Raw genomic sequence first — 17710 nt, 5'->3', positions numbered from 1 at the left:
CTTTCCTGCGTTTTTCTGCGTTTAGCCCCCATGCAATGCATTGGAAAAATGCAGAAAAACACAGAGATCAAAAACGCAGCAAACCGCAAACAAAAACGCACCAAAATTCGGTAAAAACGCATATGTTTTTACCGGTGTGTCTTTTGTGCATTTTTGCAGCGCGTGTGTTTATATGCATTTTTGTGCGTTTTTTGCCACCAAACACGCAGCTTAAAAAAAAACCGCTCTGTGCGCACAAGTCCTTCTCCCGTCCTGTTATCACCAGTTTTATTTAATATATACACCACAATAATGCAGTTAGAATCCATAACTTTAAATGTTTTATCATTACAATAAATCAGCCATTTACCTGCCCTGTTTATCTTGGCAGATTTAGGCCGGATTTAGATGATCAGACTTTCCTGGGGCTGCAATGCCCGGACTGATCAAGGGTATCCTTACAACTCTATATCCGGTTAGTCTGGGCATTGTGGTCCGTGTACAGACTAACATATGGCCGTATGAACCTGACTCAAATATGTCCCAATATAACTTTCCACCAAACACGTTACTTAGCCAGGTTCCTTTTCACATCTTACTCCTATTCATGTTACTTTAAGGGACATTACCGCCACACATCCGCGGTGTGCACACTGTTATTGAGGCCATAGTAAACACAGATATGAAAGGTACTTGGCAAGTTCACGTTGGGATACGGGCGGGAGCTCATGAGGTCACTGGTATATCCCGTGGAGGCGCGTTCTTATCAGCTCCATGTATCCCAGCTGTTCACAGAAGACTCCGTGCACACTGTGTCCACATGGCAAAAACAAACCAAATAAGTGCACATATTCCCACAGTGATGTCATTTTACTTTCTTGGAAGAGGTGTCCGAGAACTTGACATGAAAGGATTTGGAGCGATTTTAAGGGACCAGATTTCACAATACAAACTGCATACAGTAAGCAGATCTCCAAGACCTGATAAGACTGGTGTACTTGCTTTGATGATCCGTGTCAGAATGGCTGTAGACTCCTTACTGAAAGTTTATTTGACTCTCTGCCCACCTATCCTATCTTTCCTTCCTTCACACTATACATCAAATACAATTATTACTTTTCCTTATCCTTCCCCTCCCCCTCCTGTTCTCCGCAGCCTTTGCACTTTTCTCCCTAAGGCCGCTTTCACATTGCATTTGTTTCAGTTTTCACTGGTCCCATCCGGGCCTCCATCCCAACCCCCCTTCCCCCTGCAAAACGGGATTCGGACATTTGTGCTGACAGGGTCATTGACTAGAATGGTGCAGACGGAGTCACCATGTGCGCTGTCGTGCACCATTTCCGGAGGTATACGCTTACTGGAGACAGACACCCAGATGTAGTAGACTGCGTCTGGGTGTTCGCCTCCGATAGGTGCATACTCCCAAAAATGGTGCACGACAGCGCACACGGTGACTCCGTCTGCACCATTCTAGTCAATGGCCTCTTTGGCACATATGTCCGAAACCCGTTTTGTGGGGGATTCGGACGGAAGCCCCAATGGGAGCACTGAATGGGGAGAGGAACACAGTGCGAAAGCGGCCTTACCTAACTGAAATTTTTCCAACTACCTTGTGGCTTTACACCAGTCCGGCATGGAAATATATTGTGGAATAAAAATTATTACTGGATCACGAATCTTCATTTTGGTTAGCACAACCCAAATGTATGAATTATCTTTTCCTTCTTCCCTTATCCTGACTGACAGCTCGCTCCTCAGTGTCCCTCCTCCCTGCTGCTGCTGACATCTCACACACAAGGACACAAGAGAGGAGGAGCTAAATATATGGGATCCCTATAGCACCCTATGGGATCTTACCCTCCGTTGGCAGGTAGGAGCATGACACTGTAAATGTTTTGGGCGCCCCCGTTCCACGTCGGCTAGCCCTCACTGTGCCCTGAATAAATAGTGACTTAAGATATTAATTACACTGTTGATAGCCAAACAATAATAATAGGACATACAGAGTATCGATGAATCTCAATGTATATTAAGATATGACAGATTCCAAAAATAATGGAAAGCTGTGCAGGACAAAAAAATAACAAAACTGAACACAATATATGCTATTCCATCAGCCGGTTACTTTTTCCCTTTGTCCTGCTAAGGTGCCCCAAACCAATCTCTCTATAGAGATTACCTTGGCGTTGGTTTTGGGGCTCCTTTGCATTGATTAATACAATGGCTAAACATCTCTTATATTACTATTATTCATAGCAGTTATGCATATTCCATTTTCATGTTTTTCACTTTTTTCAGATAGTTCATTGTATTTTTCAGTCTAGTATTCCCATAGCAGTTTTGCTTTTCATCATTCCCCTATACATTGTGACTTGTGTGCAACTCTTTATCCTATTATATAGTTTTGTTTTTGAGTCTTGCACCATGTTCACACCATTGGTGTTCCAGACATACATTCTTTACTGTTTACTGCTGGCGGGACCAAACATTTAAGTGCATGTTCCCAAATTCTTGTTTTTCCTTTATCTGCTCCCCCCTCTTCTATGATTGACAGCTCTGGCTTCATACAGTCAGAAAAGAGAGGAGATAGAGGTGAAGCAATTGGTGGGAAGCTGCACTTAAATATTAGGTCCAGCCATGACGCACCATGCTTGGTTTGCACAGTCATTTTGTGCTGACAAGAGTCCCTGTAAGGAAAAGTTCAGGTTAAATTGGCAACGTTCGGCACAAAAAATTTCAGAAGTTTATGGTAAATTAGGAAGTGTTTAGCCATTTAAACACAAATAGTTTATCATCCAATTTTCATTTTCAGAACATGTGTGAGGATGGGCACACCATCAGTCACTACAGATGAGGTTACCCATGACTCCATGCCCCCACTACCCATGTATTCTTATTATCACTGGCAGAGAATATGCCCTGTAGTAGTAGGGAACAATAGTGTTGTGTGCCGGGCACTGTACCTGTCTCTGTCGCAGAGCGATGCCCTCCAGCTCTTGTTCTTTTCTCAGCAGTTCTCTCTGAAGACTGGTGTGTCTCTCCTGATGTTTCTTGGAGTCCTGCACAATTGGAGAAGACATGTCAACTGGATATTCTTAATGACATTTAATCAATCTCTCCAGTAAAAATGGAAAAGCATTTTTTGGGCATTAAAAATTTGATTTTTGTTTTTGGGTAAATGCAAAGTCGTTATCATCCTAGATTGTGTGGATCCAAATCCCCAACTACAATTATCAATATGCACACATGAAACTATTAAAGAATAGTATATATTGATGTAGAGGGTGAGTTTAAAAGGGTTTTCCACTACTCTGATAAATATCAGGTGGAAGAGAGGGCACACCACATCACCGCCGATCAGCCGTTACCAGCACGGGAGTGGGTGGACATAGTGTACAGAGCACAACACCACCGATCGCCACACTGTGTAGAGTGTTTCTCCAGTGTAGTCCAAAATACATAGGAAAAAAAGATAACTGCCTCATCGGGTATGATAATAATCTACGACCATGGCTATAAAAGTGACCACGAACCAGAAGAAAGTCACTGACCCACGGCTGGAACATCCAAGGAAAAATGGGGATTGGATCTGGTTAGTTAATTTAATATTCTTCAATCTTTATTTTGTGTGCAAATTAATGTAAAAAAAATCTCCATGTTGGGAATGAAAAACACTCAACACGTTTCTGGCATTGCCATCCTTAATCACTGAGTAAAGCATTAAGGGCGGCAAAGCCAGAAAATTGTTGGGAAGGACAGGGGGGAGGAAGGAAGGACAGGGGGGAGGAAGGAAGGACAGGGGGGAGGAAGGAAGGACAGGGGGGAGGAAGGAAGGACAGGGGGGAGGAAGGAAGGACAGGGGGGAGGAAGGAAGGACGGGGGAGGAAAGAAGGTCAGGGGGGAGGAAAGAAGGTCAGGGGGGAGGAAAGAAGGTCAGGGGGGAGGAAGGAAGGACAGGGGGGAGGAAGGATGGGCAGGGGGGAGGAAGGATGGGCAGGGGGGAGGAAGGATGGGCAGGGGGGAGGAAGGATGGGCAGGGGGGAGGAAGGATGGGCAGGGGGGAGGAAGGATGGGCAGGGGGGAGGAAGGAAGGGCAGGGGGGAGGAAGGAAGGGCAGGGGGAGGAAGGAAGGGCAGGGGGGAGGAAGGAAGGGCAGGGGGGAGGAAGGATGGGCAGGGGGGAGGAAGGATGGGCAGGGGGGAGGAAGGAAGGAAGGGCAGGGGGGAGGAAGGAAGGAAGGGCAGGGGGGAGGAAGGAAGGAAGGGCAGGGGGGAGGAAGGAAGGAAGGGCAGGGGGGAGGAAGGAAGGAAGGGCAGGGGGGAGGAAGGAAGGGCAGGGGGGAGGAAGGAAGGGCAGGGGGGAGGAAGGAAGGGCAGGGGGGAGGAAGGAAGGGCAGGGGGGAGGAAGGAAGGGCAGGGGGGAGGAAGGAAGGGCAGGGGGGAGGAAGGAAGGGCAGGGGGGAGGAAGGAAGGGCAGGGGGGAGGAAGGAAGGAAGGAAGGAAGGAAGGACAAGGGGGAGGGAGGAAGGAAGGACAGGGGGGAGGGAGGAAGGAAGGACAGGGGGGAGGGAAGAAGGAAGGACAGGGGGGAGGGAGGAAGGAAGGACAGGGGGGAGGGAAGAAGGAAGGACAGGGGGGAGGGAGGAAGAGAGGAAGGAAGGACAGGGGGGAGGGAGGGAGGAAGGAAGGACAGGGGGGAGGGAGGAAGGAAGGAAGGACAGGGGGGAGGGAGGAAGGAAGGACAGGGGGTGGGAGTGAGGAAGGACAGGGGGAGGGAGCAAGGGAGGAAGGACAGGGGGAGGGAGGACAGGGGGAGGGAGGGAGGAAAAACAAGGGGAGAGAGGGAGGAAGGACAGGGGGAGGGAGGGAGAGAGGGAGGAAGGACAGGGGGAGGGAGGGAGGGAGGGAGGAAGGACAGGGGGAGGGAGGGAGGAAGGACAGGGGGAGAGAGGGAGGAAGGACAAGGGGAAAGAGGGAGGAAGGACAGGGGGAGGGAGGGAGGGAGGGAGGAAGGACAGGGGGAGGGAGGGAGGGAGGAAGGACAGGGGGGAGGGAGGGAGAGAGGGAGGAAGGACAGGGGGGAGGGAGGGAGAGAGGGAGGAAGGACAGGGGGGAGGAAGGGAGAGAGGGAGGAAGGACAGGGGGGAGGAAGGACAGGGGGGAGGAAGGACAGGGGGGAGGGAGGGAGGGAGGAAGGACAGGGGGGAGGAAGGACAGGGGGGAGGAAGGACAGGGGGGAGGAAGGACAGGGGGGAGGAAGGACAGGGGGGAGGAAGGACAGGGGGGAGGAAGGAAGGAAGGACAGGGGGGAGGAAGGAAGGAAGGAAGGAAGGAAGGAAGGAAGGAAGGACGGACAAGGGGGAGGGAGGAAGGAAGGACAGGGGGGAGGGAGGAAGGAAGGACAGGGGGGAGGGAGGAAGGAAGGACAGGGGGGAGGGAAGAAGGAAATAAGGAAGGAAGGACAGGGGGGAGGGAGGAAGGAAGGACAGGGGGGAGGGAGGAAGGGAGGAAGGAAGGACAGGGGGGAGGAAGGAAGGAAGGACAGGAGGGAGGGAGGGAGGAAGGACAGGGGGGAGGGAGGAAGGAAGGACAGGGGGAGGGAGGAAGGAAGGACAGGGGGGAGGGAGGAAGGAAGGACAGGGGGGAGGGAGGAAGGAAGGACAGGGGGGAGGGAGGAAGGAAGGACAGGGGGGAGGGAGGAAGGAAGGAAGGAAGGAAGGACAGGGGGGAGGGAGGAAGGAAGGACAGGGGGTGGGAGTGAGGAAGGACAGGGGGAGGGAGCAAGGGAGGAAGGACAGGGGGAGGGAGGACAGGGGGAGGGAGGGAGGAAAAACAAGGGGAGAGAGGGAGGAAGGACAGGGGGAGGGAGGGAGAGAGGGAGGAAGGACAGGGGGAGGGAGGGAGGGAGGGAGGAAGGACAGGGGGAGAGAGGGAGGAAGGACAAGGGGAAAGAGGGAGGAAGGACAGGGGGAGGGAGGGAGGGAGGAAGGACAGGGGGAGGGAGGAAGGACAGGGGGAGGGAGGAAGGACAGGGGGAGGGAGGGAGGGAGGAAGGACAGGGGGGAGGGAGGGAGAGAGGGAGGAAGGACAGGGGGGAGGAAGGGAGAGAGGGAGGAAGGACAGGGGGGAGGAAGGGAGAGAGGGAGGAAGGACAGGGGGGAGGAAGGGAGAGAGGGAGGAAGGACAGGGGGGAGGAAGGACAGGGGGAGGAAGGACAGGGGGGAGGAAGGACAGGGGGGAGGAAGGACAGGGGGGAGGAAGGACAGGGGGGAGGAAGGACAGGGGGGAGGAAGGACAGGGGGGAGGAAGGACAGGGGGGAGGAAGGACAGGGGGGAGGAAGGACAGGGGGAGGGAGGAAGGACAGGGGGGAGGAAGGACAGGGGGAGGGAGGAAGGACAGGGGGGAGGGAGGAAGGACAGGGGGAGGGAGGAAGGACAGGGGGGAGGAAGGACAGGGGGAGGGAGGAAGGACAGGGGGAGGGAGGAAGGACAGGGGGGAGGAAGGAAGGAAGGAAGGAAGGAAGGAAGGACAGGGGGGAGGGAGGAAGGAAGGACAGGGGGGAGGGAGGAAGGAAGGACAGGGGGGAGGGAGGAAGGAAGGACAGGGGGTGGGAGTGAGGAAGGACAGGGGGAGGGAGCAAGGGAGGAAGGACAGGGGGAGGGAGCAAGGGAGGAAGGACAGGGGGAGGGAGGACAGGGGGAGGGAGGGAGGAAAAACAAGGGGAGAGAGGGAGGAAGGACAGGGGGAGGGAGGGAGAGAGGGAGGAAGGACAGGGGGAGGGAGGGAGGGAGGGAGGAAGGACAGGGGGAGAGAGGGAGGAAGGACAAGGGGAAAGAGGGAGGAAGGACAGGGGGAGGGAGGGAGGGAGGAAGGACAGAGGGAGGGAGGAAGGACAGGGGGAGGGAGGAAGGACAGGGGGAGGGAGGGAGGGAGGAAGGACAGGGGGGAGGGAGGGAGAGAAGGAGGAAGGACAGGGGGGAGGAAGGGAGAGAGGGAGGAAGGACAGGGGGGAGGAAGGACAGGGGGGAGGGAGGGGGGGAGGAAGGACAGGGGGGAGGGAGGGGGGGAGGAAGGACAGGGGGGAGGAAGGACAGGGGGGAGGAAGGACAGGGGGAGGGAGGAAGGACAGGGGGGAGGGAGGAAGGACAGGGGGGAGGGAGGAAGGACAGGGGGGAGGAAGGAAGGAAGGAAGGAAGGAAGGACGGACGGACGGACAGGGGGGACAGGGGGGAGGGAGGAATGAAGGAAGGAAGGACGGACGGACGGACGGACGGACGGACAGGGGGGACAGGGGGGAGGGAGGAAGGAAGGACAGGGGGAGGGAGGGAGGGAGGGAGGGAGGAAGGACAGGGGGAGAGAGGGAGGAAGGACAAGGGGAGAGAGGGAGGAAGGACAGGGGGAGGGAGGGAGGGAGGGAGGAAGGACAGGGGGAGGGAGGGAGGGAGGGAGGAAGGACAGGGGGAGGGAGGGAAGGAGGAAGGACAGGGGGGAGGAAGGACAGGAGGGAGGGAGGGAGGAAGGACAGGGGGGAGGAAGGACAGGGGGAGGGAGGGAGGGAGGAAGGAAGGAAGGAAGGAAGGACAGGGGGGAGGGAGGAATGAAGGAAGGAAGGAAGGAAGGACGGACAGGGGGGACAGGGGGGAGGGAGGAAGGAAGGACAGGGGGAGGGAGGAAGGAAGGAAGGAAGGAAGGACAGGGGGAGGAAGGACAGGGGGGAGGAAGGGAGGAAGGAAGGAAGGACAAAGGGGAGGGAGGAAGGAAGGACAGGGGGAGGGAGGGAGGGAGGGAGGGAGGGAGGAAGGAAGGAAGGAAGGAAGGACAGGGGGAGGGAGGAAGGAAGGAAGGACAGGGGGAGGAAGGACAGGGGGGAGGAAGGGAGGAAGGAAGGAAGGACAAAGGGGAGGGAGGGAGGGAGGAAGGAAGGACAGGGGGGAGGGAGGAAGGAAGGAAGGAAGGAAGGAAGGAAGGACAGGGGGGAGGGAGGAAGGAAGGAAGGACAGGGGGGAGGGAGGAAGGAAGGAAGGAAGGACGGGGGGGAGGGAGGGAGGGAGGGAGGGAGGAAGGAAGGAAGGAAGGAAGGACAGGGGGAGGGAGGAAGGAAGGAAGGACAGGGGGAGGAAGGACAGGGGGGAGGAAGGGAGCAAGGAAGGAAGGACAAAGGGGAGGGAGGGAGGGAGGGAGGAAGGAAGGACAGGGGGGAGGGAGGAAGGAAGGAAGGACAGGGGGGAGGGAGGAAGGAAGGAAGGAAGGACAGGGGGGAGGGAGGAAGGAAGGAAGGACAGGGGGGAGGGAGGAAGGAAGGAAGGAAGGAAGGACGGGGGGAGGGAGGAAGGAAGGAAGGACAGGGGGAGGGAGGAAGGAAGGAAGGACAGGGGGAGGGAGGAAGGAAGGAAGGACAGGGGGAGGGAGGAAGGAAGGAAGGACAGGGGGGAGGGAGGAAGGAAGGAAGGACAGGGGGGAGGGAGGAAGGAAGGACAGGGGGGAGGGAGGAAGGAAGGAAGGACAGGGGGGAGGGAGGAAGGAAGGAAGGACAGGGGGAGGGAGGAAGGAAGGAAGGACAGGGGGGAGGGAGGAAGGAAGGAAGGAAGGAAGGACAGGGGGGAGGGAGGAAGGAAGGAAGGACAGGGGGGAGGGAGGAAGGAAGGACGGGGGGAGGGAGGAAGGAAGGAAGGACAGGGGGAGGGAGGAAGGAAGGAAGGACAGGGGGAGGGAGGAAGGAAGGAAGGACAGGGGGGAGGGAGGAAGGAAGGAAGGACAGGGGGGAGGGAGGAAGGAAGGAAGGACAGGGGGGAGGGAGGAAGGAAGGACAGGGGGGAGGGAGGAAGGAAGAAAGGACAGGGGGGAGGGAGGAAGGAAGGAAGGAAGGACAGGGGGGAGGGAGGAAGGAAGGACAGGGAGGAGGAGGAAGGAAGGAAGGAAGGACAGGGGGGAGGAAGGAAGGAAGGAAGGAAGGAAGGACAGGGGGGAGGGAGGAAGGAAGGAAGGACAGGGGGAGGGAGGAAGGAAGGAAGGACAGGGGGGAGGGAGGAAGGAAGGAAGGAAGGAAGGAAGGACAGGGGGGAGGGAGGAAGGAAGGAAGGAAGGACAGGGGGGAGGGAGGAAGGAAGGACAGGGGGAGAGAGGGAGGAAGGACAAGGGGAGAGAGGGAGGAAGGACAGGGGGAGGGAGGGAGGGAGGAAGGACAGGGGGAGGGAGGGATGGAGGGAGGAAGGACAGGGGGAGGGAGGGAAGGAGGAAAGACAGGGGGGAGGAAGGACAGGAGGGAGGGAGGGAGGAAGGACAGGGGGGAGGAAGGACAGGGGGAGGGAGGGAGGGAGGAAGGAAGGAAGGAAGGAAGGAAGGACAGGGGGGAGGGAGGAATGAAGGAAGGAAGGAAGGACGGACAGGGGGGACAGGGGGGAGGGAGGAAGGAAGGACAGGGGGAGGGAGGAAGGAAGGAAGGAAGGAAGGAAGGAAGGACAGGGGGAGGAAGGACAGGGGGGAGGAAGGGAGGAAGGAAGGAAGGACAAAGGGGAGGGAGGAAGGAAGGACAGGGGGAGGGAGGGAGGGAGGAAGGAAGGAAGGAAGGAAGGACAGGGGGAGGGAGGAAGGAAGGAAGGACAGGGGGAGGAAGGACAGGGGGGAGGAAGGGAGGAAGGAAGGAAGGACAAAGGGGAGGGAGGGAGGAAGGAAGGACAGGGGGAGGGAGGAAGGAAGGAAGGAAGGAAGGAAGGAAGGAAGGACAGGGGGGAGGGAGGAAGGAAGGAAGGACAGGGGGGAGGGAGGAAGGAAGGAAGGAAGGACGGGGGGGAGGGAGGAAGGAAGGAAGGAAGGACGGGGGGAGGGAGGGAGGGAGGGAGGGAGGAAGGAAGGAAGGAAGGAAGGACAGGGGGAGGAAGGACAGGGGGGAGGAAGGGAGCAAGGAAGGAAGGACAAAGGGGAGGGAGGGAGGGAGGGAGGAAGGAAGGACAGGGGGAGGGAGGAAGGAAGGAAGGACAGGGGGGAGGGAGGAAGGAAGGAAGGAAGGACAGGGGGGAGGGAGGAAGGAAGGAAGGACAGGGGGGAGGGAGGAAGGAAGGAAGGAAGGACGGGGGGAGGGAGGAAGGAAGGAAGGACAGGGGGAGGGAGGAAGGAAGGAAGGACAGGGGGAGGGAGGAAGGAAGGAAGGACAGGGGGGAGGGAGGAAGGAAGGAAGGACAGGGGGGAGGGAGGAAGGAAGGAAGGACAGGGGGGAGGGAGGAAGGAAGGAAGGACAGGGGGGAGGGAGGAAGGAAGGACAGGGGGGAGGGAGGAAGGAAGAAAGGACAGGGGGGAGGGAGGAAGGAAGGAAGGACAGGGGGGAGGGAGGAAGGAAGGACAGGGAGGAGGGAGGAAGGAAGGAAGGAAGGACAGGGGGGAGGAAGGAAGGAAGGAAGGAAGGAAGGAAGGACAGGGGGGAGGGAGGAAGGAAGGAAGGACAGGGGGAGGGAGGAAGGAAGGAAGGACAGGGGGGAGGGAGGAAGGAAGGAAGGAAGGAAGGACAGGGGGGAGGGAGGAAGGAAGGAAGGAAGGACAGGGGGGAGGGAGGAAGGAAGGACAGGGGGAGAGAGGGAGGAAGGACAAGGGGAGGGAGGGAGGGAGGGAGGAAGGACAGGGGGAGGGAGGGAGGGAGGGAGGAAGGACAGGGGGAGGGAGGGAGGGAGGAAGGACAGGGGGGAGGAAGGACAGGAGGGAGGGAGGGAGGAAGGACAGGGGGGAGGAAGGACAGGGGGAGGGAGGGAGGGAGGAAGGAAGGAAGGAAGGAAGGACAGGGGGGAGGGAGGAATGAAGGAAGGAAGGACGGACAGGGGGGACAGGGGGGAGGGAGGAAGGAAGGACAGGGGGAGGGAGGAAGGAAGGAAGGAAGGAAGGAAGGACAGGGGGGAGGAAGGGAGCAAGGAAGGAAGGACAAAGGGGAGGGAGGGAGGGAGGAAGGAAGGACAGGGGGAGGGAGGAAGGAAGGAAGGACAGGGGGGAGGGAGGAAGGAAGGAAGGAAGGAAGGACAGGGGGGAGGGAGGAAGGAAGGAAGGACAGGGGGGAGGGAGGAAGGAAGGAAGGAAGGACGGGGGGAGGGAGGAAGGAAGGAAGGACAGGGGGAGGGAGGAAGGAAGGAAGGACAGGGGGAGGGAGGAAGGAAGGAAGGACAGGGGGAGGGAGGAAGGAAGGACAGGGGGGAGGGAGGAAGGAAGGAAGGACAGGGGGGAGGGAGGAAGGAAGGAAGGACAGGGGGGAGGGAGGAAGGAAGGAAGGACAGGGGGAGGGAGGAAGGAAGGAAGGAAGGACAGGGGGGAGGGAGGAAGGAAGGAAGGAAGGACAGGGGGGAGGGAGGAAGGAAGGAAGGAAGGACGGGGGGAGGGAGGAAGGAAGGAAGGACAGGGGGAGGGAGGAAGGAAGGAAGGACAGGGGGAGGGAGGAAGGAAGGAAGGACAGGGGGGAGGGAGGAATGAAGGAAGGAAGGAAGGAAGGACAGGGGGAGGGAGGAAGGAAGGACAGGGGGGAGGGAGGAAGGAAGGAAGGACAGGGGGGAGGGAGGAAGGAAGGACAGGGGGGAGGGAGGAAGGAAGGAAGGACAGGGGGGAGGGAGGAAGGAAGGAAGGACAGGGGGGAGGGAGGAAGGAAGGACAGGGGGGAGGGAGGAAGGAAGGAAGGACAGGGGGGAGGGAGGAAGGAAGGACAGGGGGGAGGGAGGAAGGAAGGACAGGGGGGAGGGAGGAAGGAAGAAAGGACAGGGGGGAGGGAGGAAGGAAGGAAGGACAGGGGGGAGGGAGGAAGGAAGGACAGGGAGGAGGGAGGAAGGAAGGAAGGAAGGACAGGGGGGAGGAAGGAAGGAAGGAAGGAAGGAAGGACAGGGGGAGGGAGGAAGGAAGGAAGGACAGGGGGAGGAAGGACAGGGGGGAGGAAGGGAGGAAGGAAGGAAGGACAAAGGGGAGGGAGGGAGGGAGGAAGGAAGGACAGGGGGAGGGAGGAAGGAAGGAAGGAAGGAAGGAAGGAAGGACAGGGGGGAGGGAGGAAGGAAGGAAGGACAGGGGGGAGGGAGGAAGGAAGGAAGGAAGGACGGGGGGAGGGAGGGAGGGAGGGAGGGAGGAAGGAAGGAAGGAAGGACAGGGGGAGGGAGGAAGGAAGGAAGGACAGGGGGAGGAAGGACAGGGGGGAGGAAGGGAGCAAGGAAGGAAGGACAAAGGGGAGGGAGGGAGGGAGGGAGGAAGGAAGGACAGGGGGAGGGAGGAAGGAAGGAAGGACAGGGGGGAGGGAGGAAGGAAGGAAGGAAGGACAGGGGGGAGGGAGGAAGGAAGGAAGGACAGGGGGGAGGGAGGAAGGAAGGAAGGAAGGACGGGGGGAGGGAGGAAGGAAGGAAGGACAGGGGGAGGGAGGAAGGAAGGAAGGACAGGGGGAGGGAGGAAGGAAGGAAGGACAGGGGGAGGGAGGAAGGAAGGACAGGGGGGAGGGAGGAAGGAAGGAAGGACAGGGGGGAGGGAGGAAGGAAGGACAGGGGGGAGGGAGGAAGGAAGGAAGGACAGGGGGGAGGGAGGGAGGAAGGAAGGACAGGGGGAGGGAGGAAGGAAGGAAGGAAGGACAGGGGGGAGGGAGGAAGGAAGGAAGGAAGGAAGGACAGGGGGGAGGGAGGAAGGAAGGAAGGACAGGGGGGAGGGAGGAAGGAAGGAAGGAAGGACGGGGGGAGGGAGGAAGGAAGGAAGGACAGGGGGAGGGAGGAAGGAAGGAAGGACAGGGGGAGGGAGGAAGGAAGGAAGGACAGGGGGGAGGGAGGAATGAAGGAAGGAAGGAAGGAAGGACAGGGGGAGGGAGGAAGGAAGGACAGGGGGGAGGGAGGGAGGACAGGGGGGAGGGAGGGAGGGAGGAAGGAAGGAAGGAAGGAAGGACAGGGGGGAGGGAGGGAGGAAGGAAGGAAGGAAGGAAGGACAGGGGGGAGGGAGGGAGGAAGAAAGGAAGGACAGGGGGGAGGGAGGGAGGAAGAAAGGACAGGGGGGAGGGAGGGAGGAAGAAAGGACAGGGGGGAGGGAGGGAGGAAGAAAGGAAGGACAGGGGGGAGGGAGGGAGGAAGAAAGGAAGGACAGGGGGGAGGGAGGGAGGAAGAAAGGACAGGGGGGAGGGAGGGAGGAAGAAAGGACAGGGGGGAGGGAGGGAGGAAGGACAGGGGGGAGGAAGGAAGGAAGGAAGGACAGTGGGATGAAGGAAGGAAGGACAGTGGGATGAAGGAAGGAAGGACAAGGGGATGAAGGAAGGAAGGAAGGACAGGGGGAGGAAGGGGGGAGGGAGGGAGGGAGGAAGGGGGGATGGAGGGAGGGAGGAAGGGGGGAGGAAGGGAGGGAGGGAGGAAGGACGGGGGAGGGAGGGAGGAAGGAAGGACAGGGGGGAGGGAGGGAGGGAGGAAGGAAGGAAGGAAGGACAGGGGGGAGGGAGGGAGGAAGAAAGGACAGGGGGATGAAGGAAGGAAGGACAGTGGGATGAAGGAAGGAAGGACAAGGGGATGAAGGAAGGAAGGAAGGACAGGGGGAGGAAGGAAGGAAGGAAGGAAGGGGGGAGGGAGGGAGGGAGGAAGGGGGGAGGGAGGGAGGGAGGAAGGGGGGAGGAAGGGAGGGAGGGAGGAAGGACGGGGGAGGGAGGGAGGAAGGAAGGACAGGGGGGAGGGAGGGAGGGAGGAAGGAAGGAAGGACAGGGGGGAGGGAGGGAGGGAGGAAGGAAGGAAGGACAGGGGGGAGGGAGGGAGGAAGAAAGGACAGGGGGGAGGGAGGGAGGAAGAAAGGACAGGGGGGAGGGAGGAAGGAAGGACAGGGGGGAGGAAGGAAGGAAGGAAGGACAGTGGGATGAAGGAAGGAAGGACAGTGGGATGAAGGAAGGAAGGACAGTGGGATGAAGGAAGGAAGGACAAGGGGATGAAGGAAGGAAGGAAGGAAGGACAGGGGGAGGAAGGAAGGAAGGAAGGAAGGAAGGAAGGAAGGAAGGAAGGAAGGAAGGAAGGACAGGGGGATGAAGGAAGGAAGGAAGGACAGTGGGATGAAGGAAGGACAGTGGGATGAAGGAAGGACAGGGGGAGGGAGGAAGGACAGGGGGAGGGAGGGAGGGAGGGAGGAAGGACAGGGGGGAGGAAGGGAGGGAAGGAAGGACAGGGGGAAGGAAGGACAGGGGGGAGGGAGGGAGGGAGGGAGGAAGGAAGGAAGGAAGGACAGGGGGGAGGGAGGGAGGGAGGAAGGAAGGACAGGGGGGAGGGACAGGGGGGAGGGAGGGAGGGAGGAAGGGGGGAGGGAGGGAGGGAGGAAGGAAGGACGGGGGAGGGAGGGAGGAAGGAAGGACAGGGGGGAGGGAGGGAGGGAGGGAGGAAGGAAGGAAGGACAGGGGGGAGGGAGGAAGAAAGGACAGGGGGAGGGAGGAAGGAAGGAAGGAAGGACAGTGGGATGAAGGAAGGAAGGACAGTGGGATGAAGGAAGGAAGGACAAGGGGATGAAGGAAGGAAGGAAGGAAGGACAGTGGGATGAAGGAAGGAAGGACAGTGGGATGAAGGAAGGAAGGACAAGGGGATGAAGGAAGGAAGGAAGGACAGGGGGAGGAAGGAAGGAAGGAAGGAAGGAAGGAAGGAAGGAAGGAAGGAAGGACAGGGGGATGAAGGAAGGAAGGACGGAAGGAAGGAAGGACAGGGGGATGAAGGAAGGAAGGAAGGAAGGACAGTGGGATGAAGGAAGGACAGGGGGATGAAGGAAGGACAGGGGGATGAAGGAAGGACAGGGGGATGAAGGAAGGACAGGGGGATGAAGGAAGGAAGGACAGACAGAGAGACGCGGAAAAAAACTAGCAAAACCCGACCCACCTATTAGATATTCTGCAGCACCTATCAATCAGATAACAGTGCATTTCACAAACTTTACTTGCCTGTATTTTAGAAACTATACATCCGATCTCACAACTAAAGGTATGTATAGAATCAGCATGATAGTGCCAGTATAGCACTGGCTTTACTTTAAATAGGAAAATCCTGGTGGTTGGTCCTCTAATATACATTCTAGAATAGCATCGCTGCGTACCTGCACTATTTGGGTAGGATTGGCAAACAAGAAGCATTAGACGGCTGGGCACTCGAGATATAGCAAAGGTGAAGCGGTTGTGGAAACAAGCACATGATTGTATTCCTGGAGAACATTGCTCTACCCCACACTGTGGCCTCAGGGTTTTATTGGTTCACATGTAGGAAATTCCCACAATGGGAGGCATAACAAGGCAAATAAAACTTATACAGTGAATATAATATAAGCAAATCAGTTTTCGTTACCAAAATAAAATTTGTAAATAAAAAATTAGTATGAATGTAATTGTGTGACACTAGTGAATGCAGTGCTGTCATACAAAACTATCATAATATACAGTATATCACAAAAGTGAGTACACATCCCATTTTTTGTAAATATGTTATTTTATCTTTTCAGGGGCAACACTGAATATAGGACACTTTGATACAATGTACAGTGTCAGTGTGCAGCTTGTATAACGGTGTAAATAACAGTGAAAATGACCAAATTGTGCTTGTCAATATTTTACATGGCCACCGTTATTTTCAAGCACAGCCTTAACTCTCTTAGTTATGCAGTTCATTAGAGCTTCGCAGGAGCCGCTGGATCCTCTTCCATCCTCCATAACGACATCACGGAACTGGTGAATGGTAGACACCTTGTGTTCCTCCACCTTCAATTTGAGGATCAACCACAGATGCTCAGTAGGGTTTAGGTCTGGAGACGCTCAGCCGGTCCAGCACCTTTACCCTCAGTTTCTTTAGCAAAGCAGAGCTTGTCTTGGAGGTGTGTTTGGGGTCATCATGTTGGAATATTAAGTGAGGAGATCATGCTCTGCTTCCGTATCAAAACATATAGCGACGTTTCGCCCTATAGTAGGTCTGTGTGTGTTTTGGTATGGCGGAGTAAACGGGCTATAGATTATTTTTCCATCTAATGAGACGCTATTTTTCTTTTTGCAAGAACTTATTTGCCCAGTGGACTCCTTGGCTGGTGCCGTGCAGCCCTGTTTTTTGACAATATTGTCCATGTGATTCTCTGGATTGAGGTTTCATTCAGATGTTGTGGACGTTCGTTTATATTGGGCTCTGCTTCCGTATGTCACAGTTCATGTTGGCATTCACGGTTCTCTAAATGAATTGTAGGTCCCCACAGCCGGCAGCACTCATCCTGTGCAAACCATGACACTCCCACCACCATGCTTGACTGTAGGTAGGACACACTGGTCTTGGTACTCCTAACCGGTTGCCGCCACACATGCTTGACACCATCTGAACCAAATAAGTTTATCTTTGTCTCATCAGACCACTGGACATGGTTCCAGTAATCTAGGTCCTTGGTCTGCTTGTCTCCAAACTGTTTGGGGGCTTTCATGTGCATCACCTTTAGAAGAGGCTTCCTTCGGGGGTGAAAGCCATGCAGACCAATGTGATGCAGTGTGCTGTGTATGGTCTGAGCAATGACAGGTGGAACCTTCACCCCTGTAACCTCTGCAGCACTTATACGTCTATTTTGAAAAGACAGTCTCTGGATATGACGCTGATCAAGTGCATTCAACTTCTTTGGTTGACCATGGCGAGGCCTGTTCTGAGTAGAACCTGTCTTGTTAAACTGCTGTATGATCTTGGCCACCGTGCTGCACCTCAGCTTTAGAGTATTGGCAATCTTCTTATAGCCTCGGCCAATCTTTATGTAAAGCAACAATTCTTTTTCTTAGATCCTCAGGTAATTCTTTGCCATGAGGACCCATGTTGAGCTTCCAGTGGTCAGTATGAGAGAGTGTGTGAGAGAGACCACCAAATGTAACACCCCTGCCTCCCATTCCCACCTGAGACCTTGTAACACTAATGAGTCACATGATGCCGGGGAACAAAAATGACTAATTGGACACAACTTGGCCATTTTCACTTAGGGGTGTACTCATTTTTCCTGCCAACGATTTTTCCATTAATGGTTATGATATTTTGAGGGTACCAAATGTATACAAGATGCACACAGACTACATTACATTGTATCAAAGTGTCAGATCGTCAGTGTTGTCTGATGCAAAGATATAATACAATATTTTAAAAAATGTGAGGGGCGTACTTTACTTTTGTGATATACTGTATATAACACATGATGACAGAACTTTGTGTGTTACCACAAAAGAATATTCTGTGTCACAGAAGAAAAGGTCAAACTCAATCAATGCTTAAAGATCCAAGATGTGTTTACTCTGTCACACCCCGCAAAATCCAGCACCTCTGCACAAGATTGCATGGGAGATTTAGGTTTTATTCACATGCACCAGAATTCTGGCGGATTCTCTAATTGGATTTTCAAAAGGCAAATCCCCAACAGAATACACCGACTGCAAAGTGGATGAAATTTGAACACATTTTCTCCACCTCTGCAAGTATTTTTCATGCAGAAATTGACACAGCAGCCTTAAATCTGCAGCATAAAGCCTTGCAGCCGCATTGTGCGTGTGTCTATATACAGTATATCTCTCCCTATCTCTCCCTATCTCTCCCTATCTCTCCCTATCTCTCCCTATCTATCCCTCTACCTATACATCTACATCTACATCTACATATATACACATATATATATATATATACACATACATACAGTGCCTACAAGTAGTATTCAACCCCCTGCAGATTTAGCAGGTTTGATAAGATGCAAATAAGTTAGAGCCTGCAAACTTCAAACAAGAGCAGGATTTATTAAC

At 55.9% G+C, this 17710-nt stretch overlaps 1 protein-coding gene across 1 annotated transcript in view; it reads right to left on the bottom strand.

Moving 5' to 3' along the window:
• The window catches only part of CRACR2B (calcium release activated channel regulator 2B), a 103193-nt gene that overhangs the window by 13783 nt on the left and 71700 nt on the right, over window positions 1-17710 (bottom strand). The window contains exon 7 of the mRNA XM_075326376.1: window positions 2943-3038. Coding sequence (XP_075182491.1) covers window positions 2943-3038 — 96 coding nt within the window. The remainder of the gene's footprint in view (window positions 1-2942; window positions 3039-17710) is intronic.

Source organism: Anomaloglossus baeobatrachus, chromosome 10, assembly GCF_048569485.1.
Source record: "Anomaloglossus baeobatrachus isolate aAnoBae1 chromosome 10, aAnoBae1.hap1, whole genome shotgun sequence".
In the NCBI taxonomy this organism is placed as follows: domain Eukaryota; kingdom Metazoa; phylum Chordata; class Amphibia; order Anura; family Aromobatidae; genus Anomaloglossus; species Anomaloglossus baeobatrachus.
This window is presented reverse-complemented; position numbering and strand designations above follow the sequence as displayed.